At 40.5% G+C, this 15,254-nt stretch overlaps 1 protein-coding gene across 1 annotated transcript; it reads right to left on the reverse strand.

Annotated features, from left to right (window-relative positions):
• Positions 1 to 1,326: 1,326 nt before the first annotated feature.
• Positions 1,327 to 13,891, reverse strand: ZNF488 (zinc finger protein 488; the record flags this gene model as incomplete). Its single annotated transcript, XM_080621966.1, has 4 exons — positions 1,327 to 2,492; positions 2,955 to 3,183; positions 7,319 to 7,541; positions 13,836 to 13,891. 4 exons carry the CDS (start codon positions 13,889 to 13,891, stop codon positions 1,327 to 1,329), a joined length of 1,674 nt encoding a protein of 557 aa, XP_080478092.1.
• Positions 13,892 to 15,254: the final 1,363 nt, after the last annotated feature.

Consider the following 15,254-nt stretch of genomic DNA (forward strand, 5'->3'; position numbering starts at 1 on the left):
CAGATGTTTATGTCAATAGGAAACAGCCACATATTAATGTTCAACAGCAATATATTGGGAAAAAATATAGTCTCCTGACTTGCAGAAATCTCCCAAGAGATGACAATAAGTAACACGTTGACCTCAACTGACAGCCCAAGACTCTCGTGTTGTCTTTTATCACTCAAATGTGTTTATCTGCAGATACTTGCATTGTCAGCCTAGGCATCGTGGGAACTTAAAGAAAAATTCTGTCTACAGTAGACAAACACTGGACTATATCATCAGTATGGTGAAAATAATGAGCATATTGCAAAGTTGTTTATTCATATTTTGTGAAGGGCATTCTTCGCACTGATAGCAGAACAGAGCTTATCATCCACAACTAAGCTGTGTAGATTCTATCTATCAGTAGTTAATAGCAACTTACATACCCTAGTTGTTTTCTTCAGCATATCCAAAACCTGAAAACCACAGGCCAAACTCTACCCTCATCAGACCTGTACACCTGCTAAAGTCACACAGATCTTGCAAGCACACATCACGGGAGAATGTTGATTTGACTTTAAAAAAAGTATTTCAAAAGTGGCAGAGCTTAGAACAGAACTCAGATATTCTGATTTACAAGACACATCTTCTTTGGCAGTTGATTGTTCAGCTGTTGACAATCACATGTATCAGATAGAGTCATAACTTCAAGTCCCATCTAAGGTGACAGTGAGATAAAAGGTTTTTACTTAGGCTCACAAATCTGGTAAGAGAGCTGATTCAGCTACCATGAAGGAGCAAGTGTCCACCAAAGCTACAAGAAACAGCATCTTCTTTCTTTTAGCATATAAACTTTCATATTTTTAGTGCTTAAATAGTCCTCATTCAAAGAGGTGGTTGTTACTTCTGTATTTACATTGTAATGCACCAACGCAAACAAATGAAATACCAAGAAAGAAAACTATTTGCAAAACAATAATTTTGTCCCCAACTCCTTGCAAATTAATACGGCATGCACATTGATTTCACTATTTTATTTCCTCAAAAATAGATTGACAAGGGCTAGGCTGAGATTTCAAAACTTGCAACCCATTCAGACTTCTGTAAACATTTTACTTTTTTTCTTTTTTGCAAAGCATCTATTATAAATTACTGTAAACAGTGATTTTCTGCAAGAAATTAAAAAGTAAACTAAAAAAAGAATTTAAAAAATTAAATTTTAATTAAAATTATTAATTGAAAGATTTTTAAAAATTAAAAAGTAAAAGATAAACTCAAAAAGAAATGGATACAAGTGTACTGTGCTTCCCTTCTTTACCCCACCTGCCCAGTCCCTTGGTGAGATTTATCTGCGCAGCTCTAATTATGAGAAGTCATGTGCCGGGATAAATGGTGACGTTCTCGGAAGTACTCATGACAAATGGGACATGTTAGCTTCTCCTCTCGTCTTCTCTTGCACTGGGACTCAGTTGAGGAGTATTCTTTTTTGTGATGTGACCGCATGTGGAAAACTAAATCGGATGTCATGCGAAAGGACAGGTTGCATTTGGCACACCAGTTCTGGGCAGCCACCCCAAAGGACGTGAAGGTAGGGGGAAGAAGAGTCAAGGAAGAGGAGGAGGAGGAAGAAGTGGTGGTTGTGTTTTGTAACTGTCCTCCTGCTTGTTTGGGCCACAGTTCTGAGGTATATGGGAAAACATTGCTCTGAGTGATGCTTGTCTGCAGCATCTGGGCATTACACAAATCACTGACAAAGAATTTGGAATTGAGAAGGGTGCTGCAGCACATGATGTCTGTGGTGGCAGTGAAGCCAGACAGCTCTCCCAAGCTCTTTGGTGACTCACTTATGGGATGAGAAGAATTTATCGCAGGTCTTTCTATTAGACATTTACTGGGTTTGCTGAAAGCACTCTTCTGTTCTCCTTGGGTTCTGGTGGGCCACACAAAGGAGAATGCACTGCCAGAGGAGTTCGACAACACTTCCTTTGGTACCTGCTCTTCACCAGGTGGGACTATGCCATCCTCCTCTTCTGGCTCCTTCATCCTCTCATTCTTCAGCTTCTCCTTCATCCTCCTGACCTCAGTGAAAGCACTCTGCTTCTGTTCTAAACCATCCTTCATAGCTGACTGCCTCCCTGAACTAAGCTTCCAGAAAGAACCAGCCAGTGCATGCTCTCCCCCAACCTCTTCCTTGCTCCCACAATTATGTTCCTCACTCAGGTTATTGGTTTTCTCCAACAACACTGTTTTCCTGCTCCTGTTGTTCTCAGCCTCTTCAGATTTTGCTCTCCTTTCTCCTGTGAGACCATGGGCGTCATCTTTACAAGCTGTCATTTTGACCTCTAGATCCCTTGCCAAGCTGTGGAAATTCGTGGTCTGCTCAGCTAAGTTGCTCTTTTCAGTCTTAGGGTTCTGGAAGTTTTTCCATAGCAAGGCGCACTTCTCTGGGACACATAGGAAGCGAACATGGGAGAGATAGGAATGCTCACATTTAAAGACTCGGTCACATTCTTGGCATCTCAACTCTGCAGAAACAGACAACAGATGATGAGTTTTGCAAAGGCAGAATCATGGATGGATGCAGATCCTGACCCTGCCATTGACAAAAAAGAAAATACAGAACATTTCTTATGTCATGCAAGATTACACACAGTAAAGCTAATGCCAATGTGAGATCAGGTCCCTTGCTGCTATGGAAAATGGTTCACTCATATTTGTCTCTACATGTTATTTGCAAAACTGCTTTCATTTAGAGTCTGAAGACGAATTTGTACTATGTAAATTGGGGGCAGTACACAGTGATCTAGATAAAACCATACAGACTTTATGACGATTTGAAGTTTGAACCAGAAATCTTTTTCCTTAGCTGACTGGCTGAGGATTTAGACAGGTTTTACTTCCTGTATTACAAGATCACCACATACTAGAGAAGTTGCAGACTCACTTCAGTCCTCAGTGACCTCTGCAGTCAGCAACTTAGTACTTACCATTCTGGGGACTCTGAGCTTTTATCTCATTGAAACCCAAGAGGCTGGAAAGCTCCTCATCATACCAGACAAGCAGCTCCTCATTTTTGTTGATTTTCCTGGTAGAACGATAATATAACTGACTGTTTTCTAAGTAAGCTTCCAAGTTCTGCTCATTGCTATTGGCAGCTGCTTGTACAAGTCTCATCCAAGGCAATCCTGTGGGACTGTGCACAGATGTAACATCTACCTGTGAGACAGGATGCAAAAAAGACAGGGTTTAGGTCTTGGGACCCAAAATAGATTTCCATCCAATTCAAGAGCAAAGCCTGTTTCCTGCCTCACACAGGGCCAGTATGCCAGAGCTGTGAGCCCAGTTCATAGACTGTGTCACTGAATCCAAAATCATCATTGGCAAAAGGCTTCCCTGGTATGAGTGCTGAAAGCTCTGGAAATAAAGCTACATGGGAAGAAGGACACCAATGTTCACAGGTAACCTCCCATAGCAGTGACAGGGCTGGTATGCCAGTCAGTCTCTAGCACACTCATGGCAAGCATGGTGTCCTCCGTCCAGTGCAGGTTGTCCCAAGAGGCTGTATCAGGAGTGGATCACGGAGTTACAGAAGTTGTGCTCCTCTGTAACAAGGGGTCTCAATCCCATGGGAAAATGGGATATGAGTCAGGAGACCATGAGTGCTGTGGTTGGGGGGGTGTGAGATGTGCAGCCCCTGAATCAGACCAGTATGAGCCTGGAAATGAACACACACTCAGGGCACTTGCATGTGGAGTTTTTCGCTGGTATAAGAGGGTATGGATCAGGAGGTGTAAGAATAATCCTGGTTATTTAATTCAATACCCCAAGGAGACAAAATCTGCATATATAACTGTTTGGCTAGATAATAAAAAAATTAGTTTTTAATAAATACAAATAACAAGATCTTAAATGATGTCTTTCTTTTTTTCAGATATAAAATTATATATTCCTATTTCTGCCTTTGATAGATTGATTAAATTCATTTCATTGTACTTGAACAAGTAAAAACTCATCAGATGAATATTTTTTATTGCATTATTTCTGAGAGTTGCGAGGGGTTGATTTGCTTTCAGGATGTGTGCATTCAGAAATATCAAACAATTTAAGTTAAAAAGTGTTGCTTAGGTTGCAAAGTCAGGCACTCAGAAGTTAAAAAAATAATATTAAGTCTACTGCTCAAATTAAATTTCCCTTCTATGTGTATATTACAGCACAGTCCTCAATCACATATACTCTTTTCTCCACAGAGCTCCTGGGTCATTCAGTCACAGTTTGACCATGCTCTGGAAATAATATAACTATAAAACATTTGGCTTTGTCCTCATTTAGTGTGTGGCTCCCTTCTTAGTTACTTTACTGCATTTGCTCTGAATAAGGAATGATTGGTTTATTTACTTCTAGGTTTTTCCTTGGTGCTTACCACAGCAGATCGATGTCCTCTGCAGTATTTGAAAGATGGGGAAGATTTTCATAGCTTGGAGGCTGAAATGCAGGGCGATCAATGGCAACATTTACATGCATAAAAAGCCTCAACTAATTTGTAAGCACTAAGTCATTGTTCAGAAAGTAAGAAGTTGGGAAATGGGAAATGAAAAATGTCTAATGACAGGTATGATTTAAATTTTACTCCAAGCAATGAATAGCTTTTTGTTTCCTACTAATTGCAGGGTAGCCATTCATTGGTGGTTGGGATCAGAAACAGTATGGTGGCTATTTTTCCTCTCTCTATTACCTCCCATGAAAAGTATGACCACATTTAGTAGCTTGAATAAAAGAATGAAACATTAAGGGACCATTAGGATAAGAGTTAATTAGTATAAAAGAAAATAATTTAGCATGCCCTGTAACAGGTTCTCTCTAAACACCATGATAATTAACAGTGATTGAGAAATACAGAAGTCTGACAGCTAGAGAAGCACACCCACCCACACACAGTGGTTGTAACTAATAACTATGACAGATGCTGTCATTTATTAGTTTCTGTGTTCCAGAAATACTAAGCATCCACCCGGCCCTCTAAGCAAAGTCAAAGGGAGCACAGCTCCTCCAGTAACCAGGACCCCAGGGAAAGAGCTGAGACAGATTAAAGAAGGTGGGGAGGAATAAAGGACAGAACATTAAGATCTGCATGCTGTCAATTAGAAGCATCCTCCAGTTTCAGTTTTACCATGTGTTTAGAGACACTATAAACCCTGCAAGGCCACCCTCTTCTGGAGATGGCAACACCTCAAATGAATCCTTTACATCTATAAACGAGGTAAGGGCCTCACAGCTCCACAGGCTCAACCACAGCTGGGCTAAGGAGGCAAAGTGGCTTCCTTGAGAGAGGATGGAGGAGAAGGGAGAGAATAAGACTGTTTCTTGGAACTCACAAAAAGCTGTAAGGAACAGAAGAACCCAATTGAACACAGAGTTTTGTAAGGGGCTGGTTTGCTTTGCTGGGGTGAATGACTGGCTGGAAAGAACCACTTATGCCAACAGTTGCCAAGGCATTTTCTTTGCCCAAGTGTACAAATTGGCAAAAGGAGCTCAAACTAGGGTCTTCGTGAGGATGAGAGTAGAAACATAGAACTCCCTTTTGGATTAAACATAAAAGCCCAAGATGAGAAAACCCTTGTTAAAAATTATATTCCCCACAGTCTTGCAGGAGTGCTGCTGAACTATGATGACTGTGAACCTCAGCTGTGAAGAATCCATCTTGCCAAATTATTCCTGCATGTATTTTTTTTTGTACCATAGACAGCATATGAAAACCCATTTTTGTATTGCACCTCAGTGCCATGATAACATAGTATCATGATTGAATTGATGGTTGTCTCTACACAGAGTTAGGATCTTAACAATAGTTCCTGATTTCTGGAAGGTTTGATTTTAATTGTAAGTAGCTAGCAGGATATGGGACTTGCAATTGCATCTGAAACAGCTTCTTGCACAGAATTTGATGTATTTACTGCCAAACTACAGAGATCTGAGCCAACTCAGTCGTCCAGTTTCATGGCTGCATAACAATTACATAGCTCAAGTATAGCAAAACACTACAGCCATCCCTCTGGAGGGCTCTTCCAGTGGAAAAAAAAACCCCTTTGAGGCTCTTTCTTGAGCCTACAGCAGTTCCAAAACTCCCAGGAGAAATACAGAAACATCCCATAAATAAAGCTTTGTTTCAGAGGAGATCTTTCTCCAAAGAGCTTGTAGTTCTCCTGGAGTATTAATAACATTGTCCAAGCAAGCAAACGTGTGCCAGACACTCAACAAAACAGAAAAACCCTGAAGCCTCTTCTTTCTTGTTTAAAGCAAAATTTGTTTAAAGCAAAAGTGTCAAACAGGTATCTCCCAACAGCTGCATCTTCCATATTACGAAAAGTCTGTGGGATTTCTCTTGTCCAGAGCACAGAAATCTTAGGAGAACCTGAATTTCTCCCAGATACATCCATGCCATAGCATGTGGGAAATTTGCTTGCCCCACATTGTAAAACACTACTTCTCTGTCTTCATCTAGACCAATGACGACTGCAGTCCACTCCAGGAGCCAGAGAGCCAAGGTAACAGTCCAGTAAGAGAAATATGCATTGTCCAAATGAAAATGTTATGATAAACAGTGGCTAGGGAACAAAAAATTGGGTAAGTAAAGCTGGAAAGTTAACGCTCCATCACAATCCTGGGGTTTTTTAATTTCCCTGCATGACCGTTCCTTTCGTTTCTCACTCTGGCTTCTCTATGATTGAAAAGTGCAGCTGTAACACAGACAGATGTATCTAAGCTAACTTTAGGGAATGCATGTACTAATAGCAGTAAGTTGTGGCTGCCTGAAGACTGTGTGGACTGGTTGCCTGATTGATATCTTCTATAGTGCACACAGCCTGTGCTGAGATCACAGCCATTGTGATTTTATTTTATAGACAACTGAGCAAACTGAGTTAACACTTTCTCAGATCTGTCAATAAATACTGTGAATCTATCACCTGCATGAGTAAAATGTCACACACAGTCTTCGCTCTCTGCTCTCACAGGGTTGTCACCTCCTGATAAGCCTCCTCAGGATGAAACCTGAGCATGAAGTTTCTAAACTATTTATCCCTCTTTCCTCCTATTCCTGGTCAATGCTGAAGCAGGTCATCAATCATCAGCATAGAAGTGGGACTTTGTATTCTTCCTTCAAAGGAAAGAGTTTTCACTGATGTCCCTCCAGTCTACAGCTCATAAATCAGAAATGCACTTGCTGCTTCTCCCGTTTGAAGGAGCTGTTAGTTGTGCTGAACGAAACAAAAATCTACCCCTTGGCAAAGTTACATTCCCAGGTGTGGTGCAACCCTTTTTGATATGACTAAAATTAAACGATGCTTTCTCCTACCTTAAATACATAGTGAATGTTCCTTCTATCGGAACACTTGAGAGCAATAAAAGCTACAGTGTCCAGCAGGGTGTTCTGGAGCGTGCATGGTCCAAAAACAACTTCTTCGGCAATGTCTTGTGTGGTATGAACAGTAGCCAATATGTCCGGAAAATGGTGATGCAGAAGTTTGTTGTCACTTGTCCAAAGAAATTTAGGCAAAGATGTGAGTTCCATCATAAACCTGCAAAATAAGTAAGAAATCGTATTTGGAATAGAGATGGAAATAGAAGGGGGTAGAAGGGGGTATCACTACTTCCAATACAAGAACTTCCAGCAGCTGTGGGTGAATTGTAAGAGTATGCTAGGACAATGCTGGTGACAGAGTCTGCAGCTTTGTCAACATCCAGTTCAGAAAGAGAAAAATTACTTCACACTAAACCAAAATCTTAGGTTTGTAAAGAAGTTCCTCTTTTCTGGAATAAGCAGATCCTACAAGAGTTCAAGTCCTGCTTCACTGCTACTCTCTAGAGCTAGGAATAAGAAGCTTTGGCAACAGTAAGCAACATTTTCAGTGAGTGGAATTCAGCATATGCTCGTTCAGCCTATTCTCACATATCCTTCCTATTTATTAGTAGTAGTTTGCAGAAGTGTGAAGAAAGATACAGAAGGAGAACAACAACAGCAACAACAAAGAGCAAGCACTTTTTTAAACACATTTTGGAAAAGCTGTGCTCTTTGATTTGGAAGTGCAACATCAGTATAGTTTCTGATTATGCTGGTACAAAACCAGGATTAATCTGAGTCCAGGAGTCCAGTCAACCTGAATGAACAAAATCTGCGGAAATTGACAAAAAGATTATTTGCATGCCATATCAAAATATATGAGAGATCTTATTTATCTGCTGTTTTAGGAAAATTAAATCAGATTATGACTCTTTGTATGGTAATATTCTTAGCATAATGTTAGTAGAAATAGATGACTTTAAAGGTTGAATTTTCCTGCCCTGAATGTAGACTATTACATTATTCAGAGCAGAGGCGACTTCTGCAATATGAGCCACAATTTAAGAACTCTGTATGCTGTAAGGAGGTAAGTTTCAGCTATTTGTCATTCATAACTTCTCTAGGTTTTTAATGAAGATATTGTCATCTCCAGCTCTCAGCTGGAGGTCATGAAGAAACCCTCATTTATGCCATCAAGAGCTGGATCAGGTCCATTAGGCAGAGAAAATTAAAGAGAATAGCAACAAGCCCTGAAGAGGCTTTAGCCTAACAAATACTGAGATAGAAGAGCTGAAGATCCTGTCTAATCTTTCTCACTCAGCAGAATTGACTTGTTACTCACTGACTCATGACTTAAACTGAAGTGGTGTGAAGTGCCTAAGAGAGTTGCACTGATTTAACTAGATCAGTTTCTAAATCAGTACATTTAAGTAATTATAATTTCTTTCTGGTAAGCAAGGTCTAAGGCCCTACCCTGAAAACATTAAAATACATGGTTACACATGCAGTAAGTAGTAAATATCTGAAGGATGAAGGCCTGAATCAGATAACCAAGGCAAAGAGTGGGACATAAAAGGTTAAGGGAAAGGTCATATGGCTTGCAAGAAATTAGTTATTAAGAGAAGAATAGACTGAGTTTCTGCTTTCTCTTCATGATGAGTTTCATTGCCTGGTTTCCGAATAATTTCCTTAAGTTACTATTGATGTGAGAACAGCATGATGGGATCTATTTGTACAATATATAGAATCTAAATAAATACAACATATTCATATGTATGGGTGTGTTTCCATTTAAAATATATCATTTCTTAATAAATTAAAATCATCAAGGTAAATGTATTTTAAAAATTACCAAAAGTAAAATTCTAAATCAATCAGGAAAAAAAACTGAAATCTAAAAATGCTTAAAAGTCTCTCTAAATGAGGAAAAACTGTTAGAAATATACCTTAACCTGAGTCAGTTCCTTTTCTAAAGAATTCACATTCTGGATATTCCTAATCTCTTCTGACATTATTTTACTTATCCACCTATGACCCTAGAAGGCAACTCTTCTTTATTAAAATTTCCCTTTCTGTGAACTTCATATGAATTTCTCCATGTGAACTAAGAGAGTGCTGTGGAAACAGAAATCCAGGGCCCTCAAAGCTGAGTTTTCAATGAGGAAGGATGCTGGATTTGAGCATACACACTTCTCCAAGGAAGAGGGTGGGTGCTACCTGTGTACAGTCAGTCTCTTCCTCCAGAAATCTCAGCCCAAGTACAGATACGAGGGTCTGAAGAAGCTACAATCCCTTCCAGCTTGCTACTGCTGCCTGCTACTTTTCTGTATCTCAGCAGCTTTTCGAAGAAGTGCCATAAACCCAACCCTAATATGAACCATTTCTAGGAAGACTGAAAATACCAAGTGTGAATACCAAGAAAAACTGTGAGATTTATGTGTAACAGCACCACCTAGTGATTCTTGCCATAATATACGTCCTAAAGAAAGTTTCCGGCTCCCAGAGCAAACGCAGAGCACACACTTCCAACCCGGAGAGCTCTTCTAAGCTCCTTGTGAAGGTGTCAGCAGTTCCTAGCAATGTGTGTGCTCCTTGCTGTGCTGCCTGCTCGTCATTTGGAGCCTCTTCCTGTCCCAAAGCCTGAACACAGAAGGGTTTCACACACTCAAGAGGAGTGTGGGGTCTCCGCCTATACGCACTGTCCCACAGGCCTGCCTGAAGGCTAATTCACCATTCTGGAGAGGGGAAAGAAAGCCATCACTTCTCACTGGATGGCTTATAGGAAGCTCTGCCCTATGGCAAAGGTATCTGGCCATATGCAAATAAATCACATTTATTCCCCAGCAAATAAATCAATATGTGCACATCTTCGGTTCTGTTTAATTCATCTAGATTGATGTGATGTAGGAAATGAAGGTTAATAATGAATTTCAGTATTTTTCTAACAGCTCCTTCTTCTATCTAAACACAGGCATCCCTCAAACTCAATATGCTATTGTTTGCTTGTTTCTAAGTGACTTGTGAATTAGTCAAAGATCTGTGATGGGCAAAAACCCATAAATGCCAAAGGTAGTGTGGTCACATTCACAGCTGTGGTCACATTGCACAGAAGGGTCAACTTTGTGGAAAGTTATGAAAAGGCTGTACTGTGTGTACACAGCAAATGGGTTTGTTACCTTTAGCCTTGTGCAGAAGGCTTTCTGCTTGGGAAAATCAATCTCTTCAAATAACTTGCCAAATGCACCATCTGGTGTAGGGATTGGTGCATGGACGGGAAGCTGCTAGGAGGGACAGGAACCAGCTGACTCTGGGGAGGTGCCTGGGCAGCAAATATAAGGAATTCTAACTGTGCAATAAATCGTTGATGACCCGCATTCCGTGAATGCTCTATGTCTCAGCCCTAGTTCGGAGGGAACTAGTGCTTCCGTCCCTCACCACACGAGTAGCGAGAAACTACATCTAGTGTGACATCTCAGTATAAAACAGTGTCCCAAAACAAAGCGACAGCAGGACAAACCGAGTCCCTGATATTGTTAGTGTGTTATACCACTGCAGCTTCTAAACACCCTGTCACCCTTCTGTCATGAGTGGGTCGTTCTCTCAGACTCCCTCTGCCTAAAGGTCCCTCCGAAGAGTCTAGTCAGCATTATATCAGGTAGGGAGTTTAATATCAATTTTCAGCATTCTCTTTGAAACAGAGAAGGTAGGCTGAAGATGTGCATTTGGTACTCAGAGTGGAGTGGGGATACTCTGCAGCATCTTTAGAAGAAAAAGGCTGAACTTTTTTTTTCCGCAGTCTCCAAATAGCATGAGAAAGCTCTTCCCTTTGAAGGTACAAGCTTTCAGATACTGTTAGAGAGACAAGTTCATCAGCTGAGGGGTTACAGCAAGCATGACTGTACTGCTTTCAAAAATGAGCTGTTATTCTGCAAAGAGATGTGCTGCATCCTGTGAGCTTTCTGACCTGGACCAGCACTCGCAGGTCTCCACTGTAGAGTGCAGATCCACCCACAGGACACTGCTGGAACAAGTCCTGCCTCCAGCACAGGTGAGGGATAGTAAGGGGTTCTCTGGAGGCTGCAGCCCTTATCTTGGAGAACTGAAATACTGACCTTCTCAAGACTAAAGATTGAGTATTGAAACATGACTTCAGAGGAGAGAGAGAAACTCAGTTTATTTACTTTCTGAACAGATTGGAGCAAAGGAAACACAACAGAGGAGCTGGAGATAAAAGGACCATGGACTACAAGAGTAAGAGGTGAAGGGAAACTAAATACCTGAAAGTTTTACAGGCATCACTGCAATAATGTGGCTGGATTGGGCAACTCAGCAACTGCAGCATAAAAAAGGGCACACACACACAGAGAAAAGCTAGGCAATATATTTCTACATTGCAGACTTTTCAAAATCACTTTTTATTGGTTGTTGCTATTAAAGAAACTTATCAGGCTGCATGGCACTTCTAAAGAAAGTTTGCTAATGTACATTTTACCTTTGTCCCATGAGTTTGATGATGGTAGTGTCTGGAAAATGCACATGGAGGTGCCTTTTCAGCTAAGCCCAGGGAAGTACCCCAAGCCTAAATCTACCCTGTGCTCTCCCCCTAGTAAGTCCAGTAAAATACTCACTGACAATTTACAGGAGTAAATCTCAACAGGGTATGGGCATGAGATTGCCCAGGGCCCTAATCAGCTCTGCTCAATTCTACCACCACTCACTGCAAACCTAGAAATAGGCCAGGAATGGCTGTGTGCAATGTCAGGTCCAACTGCTGCCAGAAGGACATCTGCTGGATTCTCCAAGGAGTGTGTGACTGCACTATGGCAGCACACAGCGCAGAAGGCTTACTGTGTAACTCCCTGTGCAACCTCATGGCTTGAGAGCAGTGCAGATAGCTCAGCATTGCTGAAATACAGCAGGACCACCTGCAGCACTTAAAACAGATTACAGAAATGAGGCAGAACAAAGTAAGATCACATGTAAGTAGGCCAGAATATAAATCTGAAATGCCTTTCAATTTGGATGGGAGTTTGATTTGGATCTAGGCTAACCTCTCCAAGTATTTCACTTGCTTATAATCTAAAGCCGGAACTTCAGCCACAACCAAGAATGGGGTTTTTTGCAAAACTTCTGTTAGTCTTCATGAACGTCAGACTTGAACCTGAATGAGAATTCTACGCTAACCCATGAACCCAGTACTTCAGCTCTTGTTTTTAATTGTAAGTCTGGTCTCAGTGCAAATGTCACATATTTGCCGACAGTCTCCATAGTCTATGGAAAGTCATACTTATTAAGAACCTACAAATGTAGTCATAATGAGAAATTGAGAAGGTATACTAGAATGCCTGGTATTTTTCTTTGATGGGCTGAAATAGGTGAATTGTTCACATTCTTCGTAGAGAGCAAAGGACAGAGAAAATTATTATAACAGAGAATTCTCTAAGACTTCACCTAACTGATTGCTCTTGTCGTATGTTATTGATTTCTACCTTTTGGCTGCCTCTTTTAAGGAGCAATGATTCTTCTCTGCTCTCGTTTCTTACAGATTCACACATCTAATTCACTCTTCTACTACGTAGCAAAGTTTGCAAAAGTCTATCTTAGGCTTCTTTGTGAAGGTCATATCTTCAGCTCTGTATCGTGCAGGCAATGATATGCTTGCCTCAAACTGCCAATGCTGGCAGTGCCATTGCCTTCCAGAGACATGATCCCTCTGATGCAACATAATCCTGCTGCTCTTGCTCATGTTCTGCATAAGCAGTTCCTATCCCTCTAGGCTCACCACATACTTGTCTCTGAGAGGGTGAAATAAAATTAATATTTATAGTGCTTTAGTAGCACATTAGAGTCAGATCACCTGTTAGACGATGGGTATTCTCCATATTCTATCTGTCACAGATGCAAATTCTTCATATGGATGAGTTTAGGGACTTGTGGTTTAATAGGCTCTTCATCCCCAAGAGAGTGCCTGATACACATATACCATGTCCCTGAGTGATGGATTTTGCATCTTAATTTCTGAGAAGTGTGACAGATCTGTCAAAAAACAAGTACCTATGGGCAGGCAACTCCCTATAGATTATGCAATTGTGGATGGTCCATCAAAAAGTACATGAAATAGATAACGCTCACAGCAACTGCTCCCAGCCTGCTTGCTTCCAGGAGCAGCACACAAATTGCTAATAATCTTTTGGTTTCCTAAATGCTCTTTTAAGCTGGAGCCCTGCAGGTAGCCTTCTCCTCCTCTCTCCCTATTTCGATTTGCATATCATTCCATTAACTAACTAAGGTTACTTCTGCCACCCTGAAAAATTTTTACATAGCTCCCTTGCCTCTTGAAAAAAATGTGTTTCTAGAGGGGGAGTGAGAGGAGGGCATAGGAACAGTTCCGAGCTCTTTCAGATCCCTGATTTTCTACTGCATGGCCTTCAGATGTCACTGCAAGCTCTTCTAAGAAATACCTGGCAAGACCAATTTGAGCAAGGACTTCCCTGCCTCCTATTTTCATAGAACTTGGCCTAATTCTCCTCACCAGAGCACACAGACAACGGCGAACTGTGGCATCACTTGGAGTTTCCTGCTGGTCATAAAAGCGCTGGTAGCCTAACTTAATATTATGATAGGCTTTGGAAGCATGAAGGGAACCAATGAATCACCTTTGAAAGAGGGGAACCTTTTCACCCAAAACTTAATTAACTAGTTCAGCTCTCCATAATCATAAATGGAAGGAGATAATAAAAATTGTTTCTCTCAAATTAATCTGATCTTTTTTTAATTTATATAGCTTCTTCTATTTCACCTTTAAATTCCTTTTAAACTGTGGATTAATTTGCACAAAGTGATATTACTTTCAAAGCAATTCCTCTAATTGGAAAAAAAAAAACAAAACAAACAAACAAAAAAAAAAAAAAAAAAAAAAAAACAGCACAGAAATTACTCATAAAAACTAATGAAAGTATTTGATCCTGGAAAGCATTATCCCACAGTTTTCCCAACCATTTTTATATCTACTCCAGACTTTCTCCAGAGCAGTGATTAATATAAACAGTGTAGCTCTGCATTTGCCATGTCAACAATGTTGAAAGGAAAAAAAAAAAGAAAAAATGAAAACTGAAATACTGGAACCATCCTTTCCTTCACTTTTTAGCTTAATCCTCCCTACTGTAAAGTGTGACAGCGTTTTCCCTGGAGCATACAACCTGTGACTTCAAGCCAATGCACTCCTGTGGCCACTGCCAAAACTGCCTTTGATTTCAGTAAGAGGTCTGTCTGTCTGAGGAATCCGTGATCAGACATGCAGTGTCATGCACAATAAACTACTGATATTAAAGGAATTGAGCTGATGCAGACAGAGTGCTTCTGTCTGCAGCATTTATTATTCTCTGTTATTATAAGGAACTGAGGATTCTTAATACATGAAGGGAATTCCAAGGGAATCAGAGATGGAAAAGTGAGAAAATCCACTTGCTGAGTTTTAAAGATCTGCTTTCCTTCTGTGCAAGATTTTATTCTCTTTTATTCAAGATGTAAACTGTGAAGGGGAAGAATCAAAACTAAAACTGAAGGAAACTGGCACAAAATCAAAGAAAGGAATAGAGAATTCTTGTTTTAAAAGACAAAATAAGTAATTCTATGACCCACAAAATAAACCCTGAAAGAAGCTGCAACTTAACATCTATTATATTACAACCTGAGAAGGTCCTTTTAAAGCATGAAAAGTCAAAAGAAGAAAGTGATTGCTTTCAGCTCATTGCCACTGCAAGAAAAGCTTCTGTGCTTCAGTCTTGGTGCAGGTCTGGGAGCTGTTTCCTTTTGGGCATGAAGTGGTTCCTTCATACCTTTGCTGCTGAAAATCTTGCATACATGAAGAAAATTGTACAAGTGTCCATGGAGAGTATAGGCAGATATAGCTATGTGCTGCCATTCCCAGCCTGTTTGGGATGATCAGCTG

The sequence above is a fragment of the Psittacula echo genome, assembly GCF_963264785.1.
Source record: "Psittacula echo genome assembly, chromosome: 6".
Lineage (NCBI taxonomy): Eukaryota > Metazoa > Chordata > Aves > Psittaciformes > Psittacidae > Psittacula > Psittacula echo.